General features: G+C 46.1%; 1 protein-coding gene across 1 annotated transcript in view; it reads right to left on the bottom strand.

Moving 5' to 3' along the window:
* Positions 1 to 17,413, bottom strand: part of DNAAF8 (dynein axonemal assembly factor 8) — a 97,916-nt gene that overhangs the window by 26,071 nt on the left and 54,432 nt on the right. Inside the window, exons 17-24 of the mRNA XM_074158637.1 lie at positions 16,329 to 16,435; positions 12,966 to 13,120; positions 11,493 to 11,637; positions 7,759 to 7,875; positions 5,359 to 5,553; positions 3,453 to 3,779; positions 1,776 to 1,838; positions 74 to 127 (exon numbers count right to left, since the gene is read on the bottom strand). Coding sequence (XP_074014738.1) covers positions 74 to 127; positions 1,776 to 1,838; positions 3,453 to 3,779; positions 5,359 to 5,553; positions 7,759 to 7,875; positions 11,493 to 11,637; positions 12,966 to 13,120; positions 16,329 to 16,435 — 1,163 coding nt within the window. The remainder of the gene's footprint in view (positions 1 to 73; positions 128 to 1,775; positions 1,839 to 3,452; positions 3,780 to 5,358; positions 5,554 to 7,758; positions 7,876 to 11,492; positions 11,638 to 12,965; positions 13,121 to 16,328; positions 16,436 to 17,413) is intronic.

The following is a 17,413-nucleotide window of genomic DNA, read 5'->3' as shown; positions in this document are numbered from 1 at the left end:
GCTGGTCCATCTAGAAGAGTAAGTTCTACAAAGTCCTTATCAAACCACATTTTTCCATTTGCTCTTCTCTTACCTGCTTGCAAGTAGGAAAACAGGGATTCTGCGTGGCATCGCCGGCTCTGCCCTGCTAAATAAGAAAAACAGATAAATTTGAGTAAGCAGAATGCATGTTCTGGGACAGCAATTAGAAAATGTGGCCATCATCTCTACATAATGCAGCCGACATCACTAGGAAGTTAAGCCTGGGAAGAAGGGAGGGGTGAGGAAAAGGTGTTTAAGAATCATTTTTATTTCTCCTTATCCTATGCTGATTTGATTGGAAATAAATTAAATTAATTTCCCCAAGTCGGGTCTGTTTTGCCCATGACGGTAATTGGTGGAGCCTAGGAGGGGAGAGCTTTGGTGGGCACGCAGTGTCCAGCCAGGGTCAGCCCCCCAACTCTGCATATTTTAGGCAGGGAGTGAGTGACTAAAGGTAGTTTTTAAGCTTCCTTTGTGCTCCCAACATTTCACAGTCAAGTCAGAAGCTGCCTCGTCTCCAGTATGAGTCCCAGAAGCTCTGGGTTTTGTTTAATGTCCTCTCTTGTGCCCTCGGAAGCAGAGAAGGACTGTGTCTTCTGACTGCATCCCTATCGAGCCCAGATCTGCTGCTCAGTCCTTTCCTGCCGATAAAACCTCACTGCCGTTCCCCAAGGAGCCGGGAACAGTCGCTTCAGCGGTTCTTCATAAGAGCAGAGCGGTATAAAAGGAGTCTAGTGCAAGTGAACTGGGGCTTATGACAACAGCCTATATAAAAATGTTTCCTTCAGTCTAATCTACAACCTGCAGTGACCTGGAGAGGTGAAGAAAATTTAAGGCGCTTGAAGGCACAGGTGAATTGAGAGCTTGTCTGGGACTGGGGCGCAATGAGAAGTTGCACCAGGGTGATAAAGGACCTCCTTTTCCAGTGACTGGCAAGTTTAACCTACATGCAAGGCAGGTAAAAAAAACCTAAAATGTTTTTCAAAACAAAATTATTGCCATTTGTATTTATTACTGTCTGAAATCCACGTATTTCTACTTCCCAGAGCAACGTATCTGGAAGTTATCTACCCAAAGGGTTCTTTTCTTTGAATGAGATCTTTTTCTCTTTCTTTTTATTTTCTGGGCTAACAAGAGTACCTATATAAGGTGGAACCAGCTCTAAGGTCCTTGCCTCATAACTTTTTAGCTCACATCCTTGCAGTACCAATTTTTTTCATAATCATTGGGGTTATTTGAAAGAATTTCTAGGATCTGTGAAGCGTGTGGTGACCTGGGCGGCAACTGTAACGCGAAGAACAGAGCCCCTGCCTGAGACTGAGGAAATGTGCATTCCGCTCCGATTTCTGTCACTCAGCTGTGGGGCAACGGCCTTTACCCCCTCTGTAAAACATCATGAAACTCATCTGCTTTGAGATCTACACCTCAAAAGGGCTGCTAAAGAGCCGGTATTAATTACTCCTATAGCCTACATGCCACACCAGCCCAGGATAGGTCATCCAGGAACGCACAGAAGAATTGCGGAGAGGAAAGGTGATCTGGCCGTACTACCACCTTCCCCCAGCACCACGTGGACCCATCTGGCCTTTTCTTCCTAATTACCTGGGATCATGATGTCTAACCAAAGGTTTACTAATCCCATTTTGATGGCTCTGACACAGGACGCAGAGTTATAGTTTTCTTCAATCTATTTTAATAGTATAAAATGGTTTGGTTTTACCCAAGAGGCAACTGGTGCGTATTTCTGGTCTTACCTTCAGCCCTGGGCCTCTTTCCAGGTGGGGGCAGGTATTTCATAGCAGGGCGATGTTCTGTGTCTGTAAAAGCAAGGAGACGTATTTTTATGGATTCACAGGGCGGGGGACCTTCATTTTTTGGGGGGACGAGGGTTGTCGAAGGTGATTTTATTTAGCAGGGGAAATGTCAGACATTTTATTAGCTGTGAAATATTGAAGAGCTGTTCTCCAGCACAAAGGGCCCTTCATTCCTCCCACAAAAACAAAAAACAGGAGGGAAAAATGTAATGGTCTTATAAAAGAGATAGTACAGGATGGTGAAGTCACGCTCCAGCTCCGCTCCTTTGCTCTTGCTTTCGTGGAAAAGGCCCTGTGATTACAACCTCCCTCAATAAACCGATCTCGCAGTTCTGCTTCCCTCTTATCCTGCCTTAGGTCTCAAGATAACTTTAACGAAGGGCAGCATTTCAGGAATTCTTATAGTTTTATACACTAATTAGGGATGTCTGATGCCTTCTTTTGTGAAGGCCTCCTCTTCTTGCTCTCCAATCTCACATAAAACACCCACGTAGTCCACTCTCAAATCTAACTTTTTGTGAGACTAAACCGAGTATCTTTTTCTCCACACCGTCACATTTTCTTCTCTCTATTCAAGTAAAGCCAGTCTGACACTCCGCGCTCCACAAGCGCTGCGTGTTTGACACAAGCACCTAAGTTTGTGTTGACAACAAAGGACTTTTCCACCCCACGAAAAGATAGGGGAAGGGCTACAAATTACAAAGCGTGAATGCACTTCTGGATCTGCGTCACTCCTCCTCAGCTCATACGCGGTGTTTCCACAATCTTGATTTATCTCTGCGTTTGAATAATCAGAACTTGGCGGGCTTAGAACTGTTTATCTCTAGGTTTGAGGCTTCCCCAAGAACAGAGGTGATACGCCGACGTATTTCATATTAGAAGAAAACAGCGGGAGCTCGTACTCTGCTGCTCCAAACCATGCAGTACCAGTAACACCACAGTCCGCACAGTGATTTAGCGGGAAGAGGTGTGGCTGTACATTTCTCGCTACAGCAGGAAAACAGCAGGTTTCCTATGCTGAAAGATCAGCGGTAGGACATACCACTGACGTCTGAGGAGCTTTTGACAACAAAGGTCTCCATTCCTCATGAACTCTTCCTTTTCTTCTGGGATAAAAAGAAATTCTTGAGAAATTTGCTTCCTTCAGCTCTCGCAGACTGGAAGTACCTTTGTCTCCCCGAGTACAGGGGCAAGGTCAGGGCAGCCAACGCCAACAAGTCAGGCACCACAATTAGGTCAAATTAGGACAGATCTCGGCCTCTGTTTCCCAGTTTCTCTTATATACAGAGACAAAACGCATAGTGTTATTTACTGGTCCTGCCAACTGCTGAAATGTCTATTTAGTATCTATGGAGCACCTTGAGATCTTCAGAAAGGGCACCAGGACATGCACAGCCACGCTAAATTAATAGGCCAACTTGTAGATGACCTCAACTGGCTCCTGCTGATTTAAGATCCCTCATCATTATTCAACCAAGCATAGAATTTAACCCCAAATTATTAAGTTTTTCTGTGCCTGAGAAAAACTCATAGGAAGGGATTCCTTTGTCCAAGTTCAATATATTCCCAAAACACCTTATACCTGAGGACATTATAAACAGTAAAAACACGTCTTACCAGTTACAAAATCAGTCTCTGTGAAGAAAAGGGCAGCTTGTCTGAATGTCACCTCCGGGCTCAAGGCCATTACTGTCTGTAGGAGACTTTCACTTTTGCTTAGCTTCTCCCTGTGCTGCGTTAATCTCTTCAATGCATCTGCAAGAGCTCCGAAGGCGTCGATCCGCCGTAACGCGCACACAAGGACGGGGTTTGACATTAGAATATCGAGGCTTCTTCGCCAGAAAGTGTCCCCAACCTCAAAAGGGGTTATTTCTCCGGCCTGACGTCGAGTGAGACGGGGCAACCACTTGAGACCCAGGAGCTCGAATACCGAATCGGGTCCTTCTGCAAGTCAAGAGAAACCTGTTTAGCATCAGTTGACAGCACGGGTTTCACAGGAGCCGGGTTTGCTTTGGGAGACAAGTGCTCTAAATTGACATCGATTTTTTTTTTTTGTACCAGACAATAAGTTCCAAAGCTGCTTTGACTTTGCCCCCCCGTTGCATCCAAAACGGACCGTAATGCAGATATAGAAATATACTGGGAAAAAAACCACAAGACACAAGTGCTAGGAAATTACATTACAGAGAAAACAAAAGAATGGGCTATCTGGGAACTCAACAGGGAGCCACAGAGAATAAGTGCCATGATTTGATTAGAGAACACAGCTAATGGAGGAAAGCTGAGAGGGAAACACTGAGAATACACTGATAACAACGTGGTTTGACACAGAATAATCCATAATTATAGATCCTTTATCACCTCATAACATTCCATTTTAAGCTATATTCATCATAGTAATAAGCAACAATTTAAAGCTGCCTCATCTCTAAAGTAGTTTAAATGTTGTTGTGTTCATAAAGTAGTCCTACTTCCAACATAGCAACGTATTTAGGGGCTCGATCCATGAATGCATGTTGCTGGAAGTTTCTATCAGCCGGAATCTCCTCCTGGCCTACCGTGATACAGAACTTACTCCACGGTATTGTTCCAAGAGAGCGGGGATACAACATCGTACGAGCCAGAGTGCGGGACTTCTGCCCTCTGTTTGTACGTTTCCCGTATTATTATGCTTCCATGCCATCTGTAGCATGAAATAAAATCGTCGTCCTGCTTCGCACCGGACAGCACTCCTCAGGCATTTGTGAGCATTTAAAGGGGGAACAGTGTCGTTATTCCTCCCCTGCGCAGGAGGAAACGAAGCGTGAAGCGTCTTGCTTCTGAGCACAAAGGATGTCAGTGGAAAGAACAGAGTCTGTGACTTCTGAATTCCCAGTGCTGTGCCCCAATTAGGAAGCTGCTTTATTTCCTCGTACTTAGGGAGAGACACAACGCTCTGGCTCACACAAAAGGCTTAGTAAAGCCTAAGCACATCTTTGAACTAATTTGCCACTCTCTGAAGAAAATTATGCCCACCTAAGCTGTTTGCGTAATGAAAAGTGGCCTTGCCCATGGCTAACTAGCCATGATAAACTCCTCAGATCTTTAGGCAGGTGGACAAAGAAACACATTCTCTTTCCCAAGGCCCCTCTCACCACATTTTTCTTTATGTTCCTGTTATTTTCTTTATGTTCCTCTTTATCAGGGAGGGGAGCCATAGGATCAGGGGGAAGGGTTTGACACTGAAAGAGGGGAGATTGAGATGGGATCTGGGGAAGAACTTCTTTGCTGTGAAGGTGGTGAGAGCCTGGCCCAGGTTGCCCCGAGAAGCTGTGGCTGCCCCATCCCTGGAGGGGTTCAAGGCCAGGTTGGAGGGGGCTTGGAGCAACCTGGTCTGGTGGGAGGTGTCCCTGCCCAGGGCAGGGGGTGGGACTGGATGGTCTCTAAGGTCCCTTCCAAAGCAAACCAATCTATGATAAAAACAGCTGGATAGGATAAACTTTCCTGACCAACTTCTCCAGCCCCCTCCAAGAGCTAGGATCACCTGCACTCTGACATGGGTTATTGTCCCCAGGAAGAAGGATCTGGCGAAGAAGGTCTCCAGCACTCTTCATGGCATCCATTCCAACCACCGCCAGCGTGACAACTTGCTCCATGTCAGGATCGGAAGCATATGTTCGATTGCAGAAAAGATGCAGAAGGATGTTACAGGGATCTGGCACCGCGCTGAGGTCTCCTCCTACCCAGGGAGATCATCAAAACAGAACTAGTTACCCCACAAAAATAAATATAAAGTCTTTTTTAGCGAGAAGGAATTGTCTAATTCCCAACTGAGCAGCTACAGTGCTCCCACTGCGATGCTGCGCCTCACGCTGGGCTCAGCAGGGCCAGAGAGAGAATCACGCGTGAGGAGCAGCATCACAGCAAACCCTTACCAATTAGTCACGCTCCTTAACTGGAACTACTTTTTGCCACGAAAAGCCAATCTATTCAATCCTAATTTTGATATCCTTATTCACACCATTAAGCAGAGTTGGTAGATCTACATCAAAGTTATTTAAGGCATCCATTTCAGATTGATAACTGATGACTGACTTCATATTAAATTGATATTTCATTTTGATTTCTAGGAGATTACACGACATACAATTGAGGGCTAAATTGGGGACTTTTATAATACCGTGCATATATCACTGGTCCTACGGAGAACAGAAGAGCCTGCAGAACCACCGGCTCATCCGAAATCTGTGTTTGATTCCATACTGTTTCACTACATGATTATTTAAGCAATTGTATAGATTAACAGTTATTTACTCAGTTATTCCTACATCTTAACATTTCATAATGCAGAAAACGGCAGATGACATGCATTTAATTACTAATTTTCCTTATGATTTAGTGTGAATTTGGTATGGAGAGCAATATACTTCAACTAAAAATCCTGATATCCCAAATTTAAAGTAATTTAATTAGTTAAATAAAACTGTATTAACCTGCTGAATACATAAGAAAACACTACCTGTGGCTGGTGAAATAAACACCTGATTACCATGACCTCCCAGTGTATGGAACTAGTAGGTTTCACTGAATTTATTTCACTGAATTTTTTTTTAGAGTTGGAAGGGACCATAGAGATCATCCAGTCCAACTCCCCTGCTGAAGCAGGATTGCCCAGAGCGTGTCAGAGCATGTTACTCAGGACTGCATCCAGGCGGGTCTTGAAAATCTCCAGAGAAGGGGACTCCACACCCTCCCTGGGCAGCCTGTTCCAGGGCTCTGGCACCCTCACCGTGAAGAAGTTTTTTCTCATATTTGAGTGGAACCTCCTATGTTCCAGCTTGTGCCCGTTGCCCCTCGTCCTCTCACTGGCAACCACTGAAAAGAGTCTGGCTCCATCCTCCTTCAACCCACCCTTCAGATACTTATAAGCATTGATAAGGTCTCCCCTCAGCCTTCTCTTCTCCAGGCTAAAGAGTCCCAGCTCTCTCAGCCTTTCTTCATAAGGGAGATGCTCCAATCCCTTAATCATCTTCGTTGCCCTTCGCTGGACTCTTTCCAGTAGTTCCCTGTCCCTCTTGAATTGGGGAGCCCAGAACTGGATGCAGTATTCGAGTTGTGGCCTCACCAGTGCAGAGTAGAGGGGGAGAATGACTTCCCTCGACCTACTGGCCACACTCTTCCCTATGCAGCCCAGGATTCCATTGGCCTTCCTGGCCACAAGAGCACGCTGCTTGCTCATTGTCATTTTGCTGTCTACCAGGACCCCCAGACCTTTCTCTTCGGAACTTGACTCCAGCAGGTCCACGCCTAACCTTTATTGGTTTAAGACTCTCCTACCCATTTGAGTCCCAGATTTATAACAGAAAACACATTCACTTGCTTTTTCAAGTCCTATCCATTTCCCAGCTTTGAATGAATGAGTTACTGAAGTGAATTCAACTATATAAACTAAAATTAAGAACATCTAAGTGAAATGACAAAGTGCCTTCTCTGCACCTACAGAAGAACTACAGCTGCCAACATTTATCCCTTCAGCAAACTGCAGCTTTACGTGCTTACCCACCAATTTCTCTCATTTTGACTTCTCTTGAAACTATGGCAATAAATACGCATTGATTGGATATTAATCTTTTAATTATGGTAGGTTTAGGGCTTAATTGGTTGTTATCATGTCATATTTCAATAATTTATTTTTCCACATGTTTTTTAATTTACTTAGAAAAGGTATTTCCATTTCATTTTTCTATTGATTCTTCCATTCATTACCCAGCAACAGAAGACATCTAATTAGAGTTACCATGATTGACGCGCAGCAGAACACTAAACGAGTTATTATAGACAACAAGCATATTCCTAATGTTCCTATTGAAGAAAATCCCCTAATGAGGTTGTCAGACCTTATAATAAAAACCGGAATAATGCGTCTCCCGTAGGTTTGACGTACCCAGTGTCTCCATCAAGGCCTCGGTGTAAGGAGCCCCGTGAAAGCACGTGGCGGGGTCCAGCTGCCTGCTCTGTCCCCTGCCAAGAAGGCCTTGCTTGGCCAGTTCACCCGTCAGTCCTGTGCGTGGAAGGAAAGAAAACATGAGAAATACAGAGCTCTGGTGCAGTCTGACATGAAAACACTCTGCTTATCATAGAATAGTTTGGGTGGGAAGGGACCTTAAAGCCCATCCGGTGCCACCCCCTGCCCTGGGCAGGGACACCTCCCACCACACCAGGTTCCTCCAAGCCCCATGCAACATGGCCTTGAACCCCTCCAGGGATGGGGCAGCCACAGCTTCTCGGGGCAACCTGGGCCAGGCTCTCACCACCCTCACACCAAAGAAGTTCTTCCCCAGATCCCATCTCAATCTCCCCTCTTTCAGTGTCAAACCCTTCCCCCTGATCCTATGGCTCCCCTCCCTCATCAAGAGTCCCTCGAAATGCAACTCAATCATCCTATCTCTCCCAAACCATATTTATTTACGGTGGGGCAAGGAGCTGTTGAACATTGAGGCTTTCTCTGGGGGACACCTCTGCTTTGTGACCATCTCCCCAGTTGTTTCTGTTACCTCCTAACTCCTGCTGTGAACTGAAACGTGGAACAAATGCACAGAAGATACTACACAGCTCTTGAATTATAAGAAGCGTCTTAAATAAGCTGGTGTCCTCAAGGAAGGGGAGTCACAAATCCTGAGGCCAGCGCTTGAGTGCAGCCCCTCCAGGTGTCTTACACCTCAAGGTGCAAGTGTCCTGCATCCGACACAGCCCCTCGTGGCCACAGAGGCGATGTCAGGCTGCAGACCTGAGCAGAAACATCGTGTTCTGCTCATGTAACTCCCAGTCTGGAAAACATCCGATTCCACGCCACTTTCACAGACACTAAATGCTCGGAACTAGCAATCTCACAGTTCCCATTCGTCCTCCAAAAGGCTGGGCTGTGCCCAGGCACTGCATACACAACACTTCCACAACAATCGGCTCAGCCTCCTGTAATAATATTTCACACCACAGTTTTAACGGCTTGTTATTTTTTAAATCACTTCGTATACATTTGATTGCTTTCTACCATACGAGCCTGTCAAAAATTCACTGCAGTATAGCAGGGGAAATGGATTATTAGTGCTGGAGGCTGGTGGCAAACCTCAGACGTCAAACGTAGCCCTGACAAGAGATGGGAGCTCGTACCGCTGACAATCACCTATCTGCTTTTCAAAATTCAGGTGGCAGGAGGAACCAATACATGTGCCGCTGCTGCCACAGCAACGTGACCTGCTGCTTATTCAAACTTAAGGCATGGCAAAAGGTAAAGCTTGGACAAAAACGTATGGTGTTTGATCCTCAAGACAGAGATCCACAACCCAAAGACACTTATTTGTTCCGTTTCAGGAACGATTGTTGACTTTCTCCTTGTTCTGAAAACCAAAGAGGGTTCAAGACCTTGAAGGGGGAACTGCTTCTCAGGGGTATTGGTTACAAATGCAAAACCTCTTAGTGTGGGATTTATCCCGCTCAAATCCTAGCACTATTCTACGCTTCCTGGGCGCATCAGGAAGAGTGTGACCAGCCGGTGGAAGGAGGTCATCCTCCTCCTCTACTCTGCCCTGGTGAGGCCCCATCTGGAGCACTGTGTTCAGTTCTGGGCCCCCCAGTTCAAGAAGGACAGGGAACTGCTGGAGAGGGGACAGCAAAGGGCTACAAAGATGATGAGGGGCCTGGAGCACCTCTCTGCTGAGGAAAGGCTGAGGGACTTGGGTCTTTTCAGTCTGGAGAAGAGCAGACTGAGGGGGGATCTGATCAACGCCTATAAATACTTAAAGGGTGGGTGTCAGGAGGATGGGGCCAGTCTTTTTTCAGTGGTGCCCAGTGACAGGACAAGAGGTAATGGGCACAAACTTGAACATAAGAAGTTCCATCTCAACATGAGGAGGAACTTCTTTCCTGTGAGGATGGCAGAGCCCTGGAACAGGCTGCCCAGAGAGGTGGTGGAGCCTCCTTCTCTGGAGACATTCAAACCCCACCTGGACACGTTCCTGTGGGACCTGCTCTGGGTGACCATGCTCTGGCAGGGGGTTGGACTGGATGATCTCCAGAGGTCCCTTCCAACCCCATACCACTCTGTAATTCTTTGATTCCCAGAGGCCAAACCAAAGCTTACGTGGCAAGAAAGTCAGCTTCCCCTCTCCAGGGCTCTGGAATATGGAATAAGGTATCTCTCTGGATCGGTTCTGAAGCAACCACAGAACACATGGAGAGAGGCATCTCCAAAATCTGTCCACAAAGGAAAAAAACCCAAGTTCTCTACCAGGACAGAAAACATTCTACTTTTCTGGAATATCCTTTGTTCTGGTGCCTGCCTATATATTTGTAGCGGAAATCTCCCCCTGCAAAACACGAACACCATAAACATCATCTGCGGCACTCTGCGAGAAAAGCAGCAGAAACTGTACTTCTTTAATGAGCAACTTTCCTTGGGTCTACAGGCGGCAGGTGACACGGTGCTGCAATTAGTCTGCCATGATTAATCCACTGTGTCTGTACATGTTTTCAGAACACTCTGTGATAGTCTCGGGAGAAAAAGCAGAGGGCTTTTTGAATTCTCTTTTTTTTTTTTCTCCCAAACTTCTAAATGTTCTTTTCTATTGTGGATAGATTAAAGGAAGCAGTCGGGCAGTGGATGAATGTCTCCAGCAGGAGCTATTTGTGGTGGTGTTAATGGAGAGGTCAGCAACAGCGATCTTCTTCTCTCAGTCCGAAGGGGATGTCGCTGGAGAACATGCAGGAATAGATTTTCCTGCTGCAAGCAACTGCCAGAGCAGGAAGCAGCAGGAAGGGCGAGTTCTTTCTCCCCTCCTGGTCACTGCTGTTGCTTGCGAGACCTACATCAGCTCATCCTTAAGAAAATCAAATACGGCTTTTCCTGAACTAAGCCTCAGAACAGAGGCTGACTCAGGTAAGAAGATTTGGGGCAGCAATTTGTCTGGTTTTTGGTAGTCCCTACATAGAAAATGAGTTACAGTTCAGATGCTTGGAAGTCACAAGTATGCAGAACTCTGGGCGGAGGCCGATAGGATCAAGGTGCTGTCCTCAGGCTCAGTGGCACAGATACATTTTTGCCACCCAACCTCTCTGTGCAATAAAAGGAGTTTATTGAGGTGATGAAGCCAGGACCATTATGGAGGAGCACAGCGGGAAGCGAAGAGACAGGGCTGACAAATTCAAACAGAGAAGATTCCAACTTGACATAAAGGAAAACCAGATGGTCAACCATTGGAACAAAGGCCCAGAGAGGTGGGAGAACCTCCATCCTGGCAGATTTTCAAGACCTGACTGAAAAAATCCCTCAGCATCCTGATCTGAACTCATTGCTGATGCTGTATTGAGCAGGACATCGGGTGAGAGACCTTCTGAGGTCCCTTCCACCATGAATTACTCCACGATTCCAAGTTCAAGAGGGGCTCCAGTGCTAAAGATCAAACAACCGACAAAGACCAACCTGTTTCTCTGTTGGGTACGTAGCAGTGACCGATTTACATGTTGGTCTGGAGATACGTACAGCAAAACTATCAGGCCCCGATATTCTCAATAAACCTATCCCCGCAACGTAACAGCTGTGGTTTGATTGTGAATGTTGAGCTCACACGCACTGAAACTCAAACCTTCTTTTCCGAGGCTGTTGCGCAGTGAAAGCATTACCTTTTACCAAGGCAGGAATGTGACGAACAGCATTCTCCTTTCTCAGCAGCAAAACGAGACAGTGCAGGCGTGGTTCAGCAGAGAGCTCTCCTCCTGCAGAACTATCAGGTGAACTTGAAACCTTGCTCGGGCAAAATGCAGCAATCTGAAATGACGAGGGCCAGATTAGACTCTAAATCCAGATGCAATCACTATCGGGCTCAAACAAATAGTTAAGTTACGGTGGAAAAATGAGATAAAGCTCACCAGCTGACCACAGTAACCTCCAATCACTAGGTGTTCATGCGTCATCTATTCATGAGACAGAGAAACTTAATTTAAACCTCAGGGAAGAGGCTTAACATTAAAATATTCCACCCTGCAACTGAGCTGGACTAAACGCACAAAGTTACAACTCAGCTGATGTGGTACCATCCTAGGTCACTCAGGCCAAAATGATCTTAAGTCCCAAAGGGAGGGATGGTTTTTTAGAAACATTTAGCTCCAAACAGCACATTGAAGCAGTATTTGCTGCCATTAACTTCTTAAATGGCCATTTAGGAGCATGCTCCAAATATTTGGCTATTCGGGCTGTAATATTCCATAAATCAATTATGTTTATTCTACAAAATATTCTGGGCAGGAACAGTGCTATTCCACAGGCTTGATGACAGAACAAGGAGAAAAGAGGGGCTTTGTACACAGTTTCATTTGCAAAATGACGCGTTTCCTGATGGACACAGCAAAATCATGCCCTAAGAATGATAATTTAAAGGAAGGGATCCACTGCTTTGGAAGGGAAAGTGTCATATGATTCCCAGGTGATTTATCGTGTAAGAAGTGCAGAACTGGACTTCTTGCATACGTTAAGTTTGACTGAAATCTTAGGTTTGTGATTAGGCTGACTTGTCAAAATGCCAACCGCACTCTTAACCCAAATCTATCATCATGTTAAAGCTTTAGAGAAAAAAGTTATTATTTTTGACAATAGGAAAGCTCTTCTAGCAACCCATCTGGAATGTATTAAACCAGGGGACTTCATGCTGAAAAGCCACAAGCTGTCCCAGAGGGGCTGCGAAATACATAATCAAACATCAAAAGAGATGGAGACTATTCTCCTGAATACACGTTTGCAGATCAGAAATTGTTGTTTTGGTTTATGTGGCTACTGCCTGCTCTTGTTTATTTTGAGATCAATGGTAAAATTCACATTTGCCTTAGTAGGAGGAGGCCGGATTATGAATTTACGCTTCTGCTCTCAGCAAGAGGCTGAGGCCTGGTGGAATTTTCCTCCTAAAGAAAAAAAGACAGCACTGAAAGCTACCACTCATGGGAAAAGAGAGAACAGGGGTGCTGGTAAAGAGAGGCTGAGTGTCCTTGAGAACGTTTACGAGAGGAGCGTGGGTTCACACATCCATAAGCTCATGGCATCATTAGTTGCAGAACAACCGGCAACCCAAGGTGTAAAACTGCGCTGTGCGTTCTGCCCGGTACCTGGCTCGTTGTCATGCTCAGCGCAAGGGCTTGCTCGGGCGAAAGCTGCAGCCTTCTGACTCCTTGCAGAAGAAACCCCCAACAGGTACAGACCGAGATCACATCACCGTACGCGTGAGGAGACACCACAGGTGACGCCACCAAAATGATGTCCCCTAGATCAAAAAGAGGGTAAGAAAAGCAGCATGTTATTTCCACAGAAGCTGTGGTATCGATGCAAGGCAGGGGCTAGTTCCAACTTGAAGCACATCCCAACTGGTGACACTGTATTTCACGGTCTATTTGCTCTATCCAGCTCATAATGACTGCTATCAGAGGCCAACCTAGAACGGAAAAGCTTATGGCATCATCAGTAATATCTCTATGAATCATCTACCCCAGATAGTCTGTCTCATGAGGGCTATCAAGCTATCTATGAGCTATTCATCTCTCTGGGATGTCTCTCTCTTGTGGCTCACGTGCCAGCTGTGCGTCACTCCCCACCGGATTGTCTCTGAGCTGTCACCTTACAGCTGGCAGTCCCACAGCCACCAGTGCCCTCAGGGGCTAAGGAGCTGATAAGCCTGGCCACACTGATGGGTAACTAAATCAGTTGTTCCTAGGCTGTAGCCAGCTTCTACAATCTTATAGTATCATGGAATGGTTTGGGTTGGAAGGGACATTAAAGATCATCCAGTGCCACCCCCTGCCCTGGGCAGGGACACCTCCCACCACACCAGGTTCCTCCAAGCCCCCTCCAACCTGGCCTTGAACCCCTCCAGGGATGGGGCAGCCACAGCTTCTCGGGGCAACCTGGGCCAGGCTCTCACCACCCTCACAGCAAAGAAGTTCTTCCCCAGATCTCATCTCAATCTCCCCTCTTCCAGTTCAAAACCATTACCCCTCATCCTGCTTCCTCTTGTCCGCTCTTTAACCTTCATCCTAGAGCTTGCCTTGTGGCCTGGGTTCCTGAATCTTTGGGCCAGCCTGTCATCATGACTTCACCTCACTCTTTGGTTTGGTACCATCTGTCCTTGGTCATCATGACAATGGTACTAGCCCGCTCTCTCCTACCTCATTCTCATCCACTAGGTCTGGCTGCTCCTGCTCTCCTTGTATCCCTCATCCCAGTAGATAAGGTTGTAGAAGCAACCAGAATTTACTTTGGGTTAGAACCTTGGGTTTTTAGACTCCTGTTTCCTAAGGTGAACCCCAAACTAACCGCCACATGCTGTGGCACACATGCTATGAGCAAGCTCAGGAGAAAGAGCCTACAAGGCCTCCTGAACAGTGTCTATGCCCCATCTTAGGTACAAGCTCAAGACTTCTCCATGAAGCCTCTGACCTACCTGAGGTCTTTGCTTCGTTCTAATCTTATCTTGGGTCTCTGCTTTTACCATCACCTTCATTATTACACTGTCCTAGTCCTAATACAGCCTTTTTTTCTGTACGCAATGTACATTCAGGTCTCCATAACCTGCCAAGAGTGAGCTCTGAAGACAAATCCTCAGTATCACTTCTACATGGGTTTCCTCTACCCTGCCCCGTTAATTTCTCTTAGCTCCAACTGAATGATATGAGGTTGGAGTATTTTAATCGCTGTGGCCCAATTACACCTGGTTTTGGGGGTAGGACTATCAGCAGTTTCTTTTGGTTCTAGACTTTATGATATGAATATCTGCCCTCCCCCCCGCAAGGATCTGACCAAGGCTCAGCCTGGTAATTCAAAGCAATGACAACAAAACAAGGGAAAGCTTGTGTTTATTACTAAGGACGGGGCATGATTTGGGTTCCTCTCCAGATGATAAAACTTCTATAAAAACATTTTTCACATGCACTTATCCCAAATTAACCAGAATGCCTGCTCGGGTCAGTAAAACTTTGATTACTGAGAAGGGGCAGATCTATCTGGTGGGATTAGCAGTATATTTGTTCTAAATCCTCTGCATGAGTATATCTTCCTATCCCCAGGAGAAGCTGCTGGAGACCTGAGGGAAGGAGTCACCGAATGTTTCCTTTCCTTAAGACCCCATAGGGTGTCTGCTCCCAGACCAGCTTTTCAACTTCTCTTCCGAGAGTCATGATCCAGTTCTCTCTCCGAGGAGCAAAGCGTGAAAGTGACTTCCCGAGCCCAAATACAGATGGAACGTGGTGTGGTGTAACTCAGCAGCCCACAGCAAATGTGAATCATTAATGGCCATAAAAGGAAGGGAAGGCAGAAAATGTGACTCATTCCATCAGCAGCAACCAGCTGCCATCAATACCAGTCCCAAATACGCAGAGCCAATGGCTGGCTGCCAAGCTACCTGAGTTAACATGCCCAGTTGTACGAGTTAGAGGAGTGTATCTCAAAAGGTGAGAGGTTTTTTTTTCCCCCCTTTCTCCATTTTCTTTCTGTCACTTTCTGTTCCCTTCATCTTTTTGGTTTATGCTTTCATTCTTTCCTCATACATTCTTTGGCAAATTTTCCCGTAATCTTTCATGCCTTCTTTCTCTGTCAGTACAATCTTGCTTTCCTCCTGCCACCTTCTCCCCAACAGCTGCTGAGCTTCCACTCCCCACAGTTGCTTTTTTTTTTTTTTTTTTCCCCTGCGAAACTATGCTCAGTTGTGGGAGTAGAAACCAGACAGCAATGCTCTCAGAGCATTGTCTGAAAAATCGCTCGTGCCTGAGATCTGCTGGGACTGTCAGCACGTTGGCTTTCTACAGGAGACACCACACGGATCCTTCTCAGCCTGGTGTAAGGCCTCACGCCTCGGCAGGTTTCCTGTGAACACAGACAGTCGCTGCTGCCACGTATGAATTCAGAACCTGGAAAACTACTCCTACAAAGGGAAAAGAGGGATTTGGGCAGAGCCAGGCGATAGCCAGTGAATATTAGCCCCATGAAGTGCTTTCTTTTCTGATTGAGTGGTCAGTCCTGCCCTGAATGAAGTCCTGACCATTTCATACCCACGATGATTATATTCAACTCTTCACCAGTAGAGGCAGATGATCTCTAATCAGATAAACATGTAGTTTAAGGACACTGTTAGGTCTTCATACGACTGTTTCTTTGATGAACAGGCCCCTGTGTGCAGAGATTTCTTGTGAGGTGGGTTTTTTCCCCCTTTTTTTTTTTTCCCCTTTAGTGAAATCTAAGCAGCCTACAGGACTCCAGCAGCTACTCCCATGAGGAGGGTGAGGTGATAACATTTCTCCATCACTTCATTTTAGGCAACGGTGTTTCACTAGAAATTCATTCCCAGCTCTAAAACTGGGCAGGTCACAGCACTGAGCAATCCAGGGAGGCAGGATTTCCTCAAACGGGCAGGGACTGGAGTCAGATAATATTGTCAGCAAAGGAGAACCATAAAACCTCAGGATTCATTTTCTAACACTGACCTTTCGTAGTTGCAACAAGCATCGCTGGAGGTCGAGACAGCACCGTGCCTTGGAGATAGACCTTTTCTTCATCTGCTTCTGCCCCAGGTGATGAAGGACTCGGAGAGCTAAAGAAAAACAATAAATATTAAAAGCTGTTATGCCAGGTTCTGACTCAAACCTACTTTCCACAACGAACCCAGGGCCACAGAAGCATCGCTGGTAAAACTGCTTTACTGGAAAAGCCATTTCAATCCCTTGTCCATGACACGAACTGCATCAAGGTCTCTCTGACTGAACATCTTTTTACATTACTCCCCCCCGAGGCTCTCTTGTGTTCAATTAAAAGCAGCTAATGCAAAGTAGTGAGCTTGGCAAAAAATCTGAGAATCAAGAAATACATCAGGCTTCAATACCAGAGCTTTTCCTACCCACGGATACATCATAGTTGTATTCACTTCTGGTTCTTTAGCCAGAATGTAACCAGTTTTAAAGGTTCGTGTCGGGCAACAAGCACAATCAAGTCTGGCAGAGATGTTCACGGCAGTGAAACCTCTACAACATATCCAGAAGGACCAAATCACAACCCAGAGAACATAAGGTATGGTTCCGGGAGCCAGGGACCAACAGAAAGGCAAACCGCAGCCTGTGGAAGGGTTTGTCTCGGGCAAACCTGCCCGTCTCATCCCTCACCACCATGGAGCTGGCTGGAACACATCCTGCTCTTTCCCTCCCAGGAGACCACGGCGTTTGCAAGTATAATCTGAAAACTGCCATGTGAGGCACAGTTTGTGTTCTTGTCTCCCAATGGACCAAATTACCGGCATTAGGAGAAAGACAAGTGCATTATTTAGAACATAGCGTCGCTCTGGACTGGCTAAGTTATACCAGAGGAGCAGAATTCATCATCTTTGTAAGAGGGAAAAAGCATACCTGAGGAAAACAAACAAATAAAGGCAATGAAACTTTGCCAAATTGATTTTTTTTTTTTTTTCTAATTCTCAGTGGTGAGAGTCACTGCTCATGGCTCAGCAGAACTGAACCCTGACACACAACCCCCTCCACGAGCACCAGGTTAATTCTACACTGTTGCCCTCTGCCGAAAG

This window comes from Numenius arquata, chromosome 14 (assembly GCF_964106895.1).
Source record: "Numenius arquata chromosome 14, bNumArq3.hap1.1, whole genome shotgun sequence".
Classification (NCBI taxonomy): domain Eukaryota; kingdom Metazoa; phylum Chordata; class Aves; order Charadriiformes; family Scolopacidae; genus Numenius; species Numenius arquata.
This window is presented reverse-complemented; position numbering and strand designations above follow the sequence as displayed.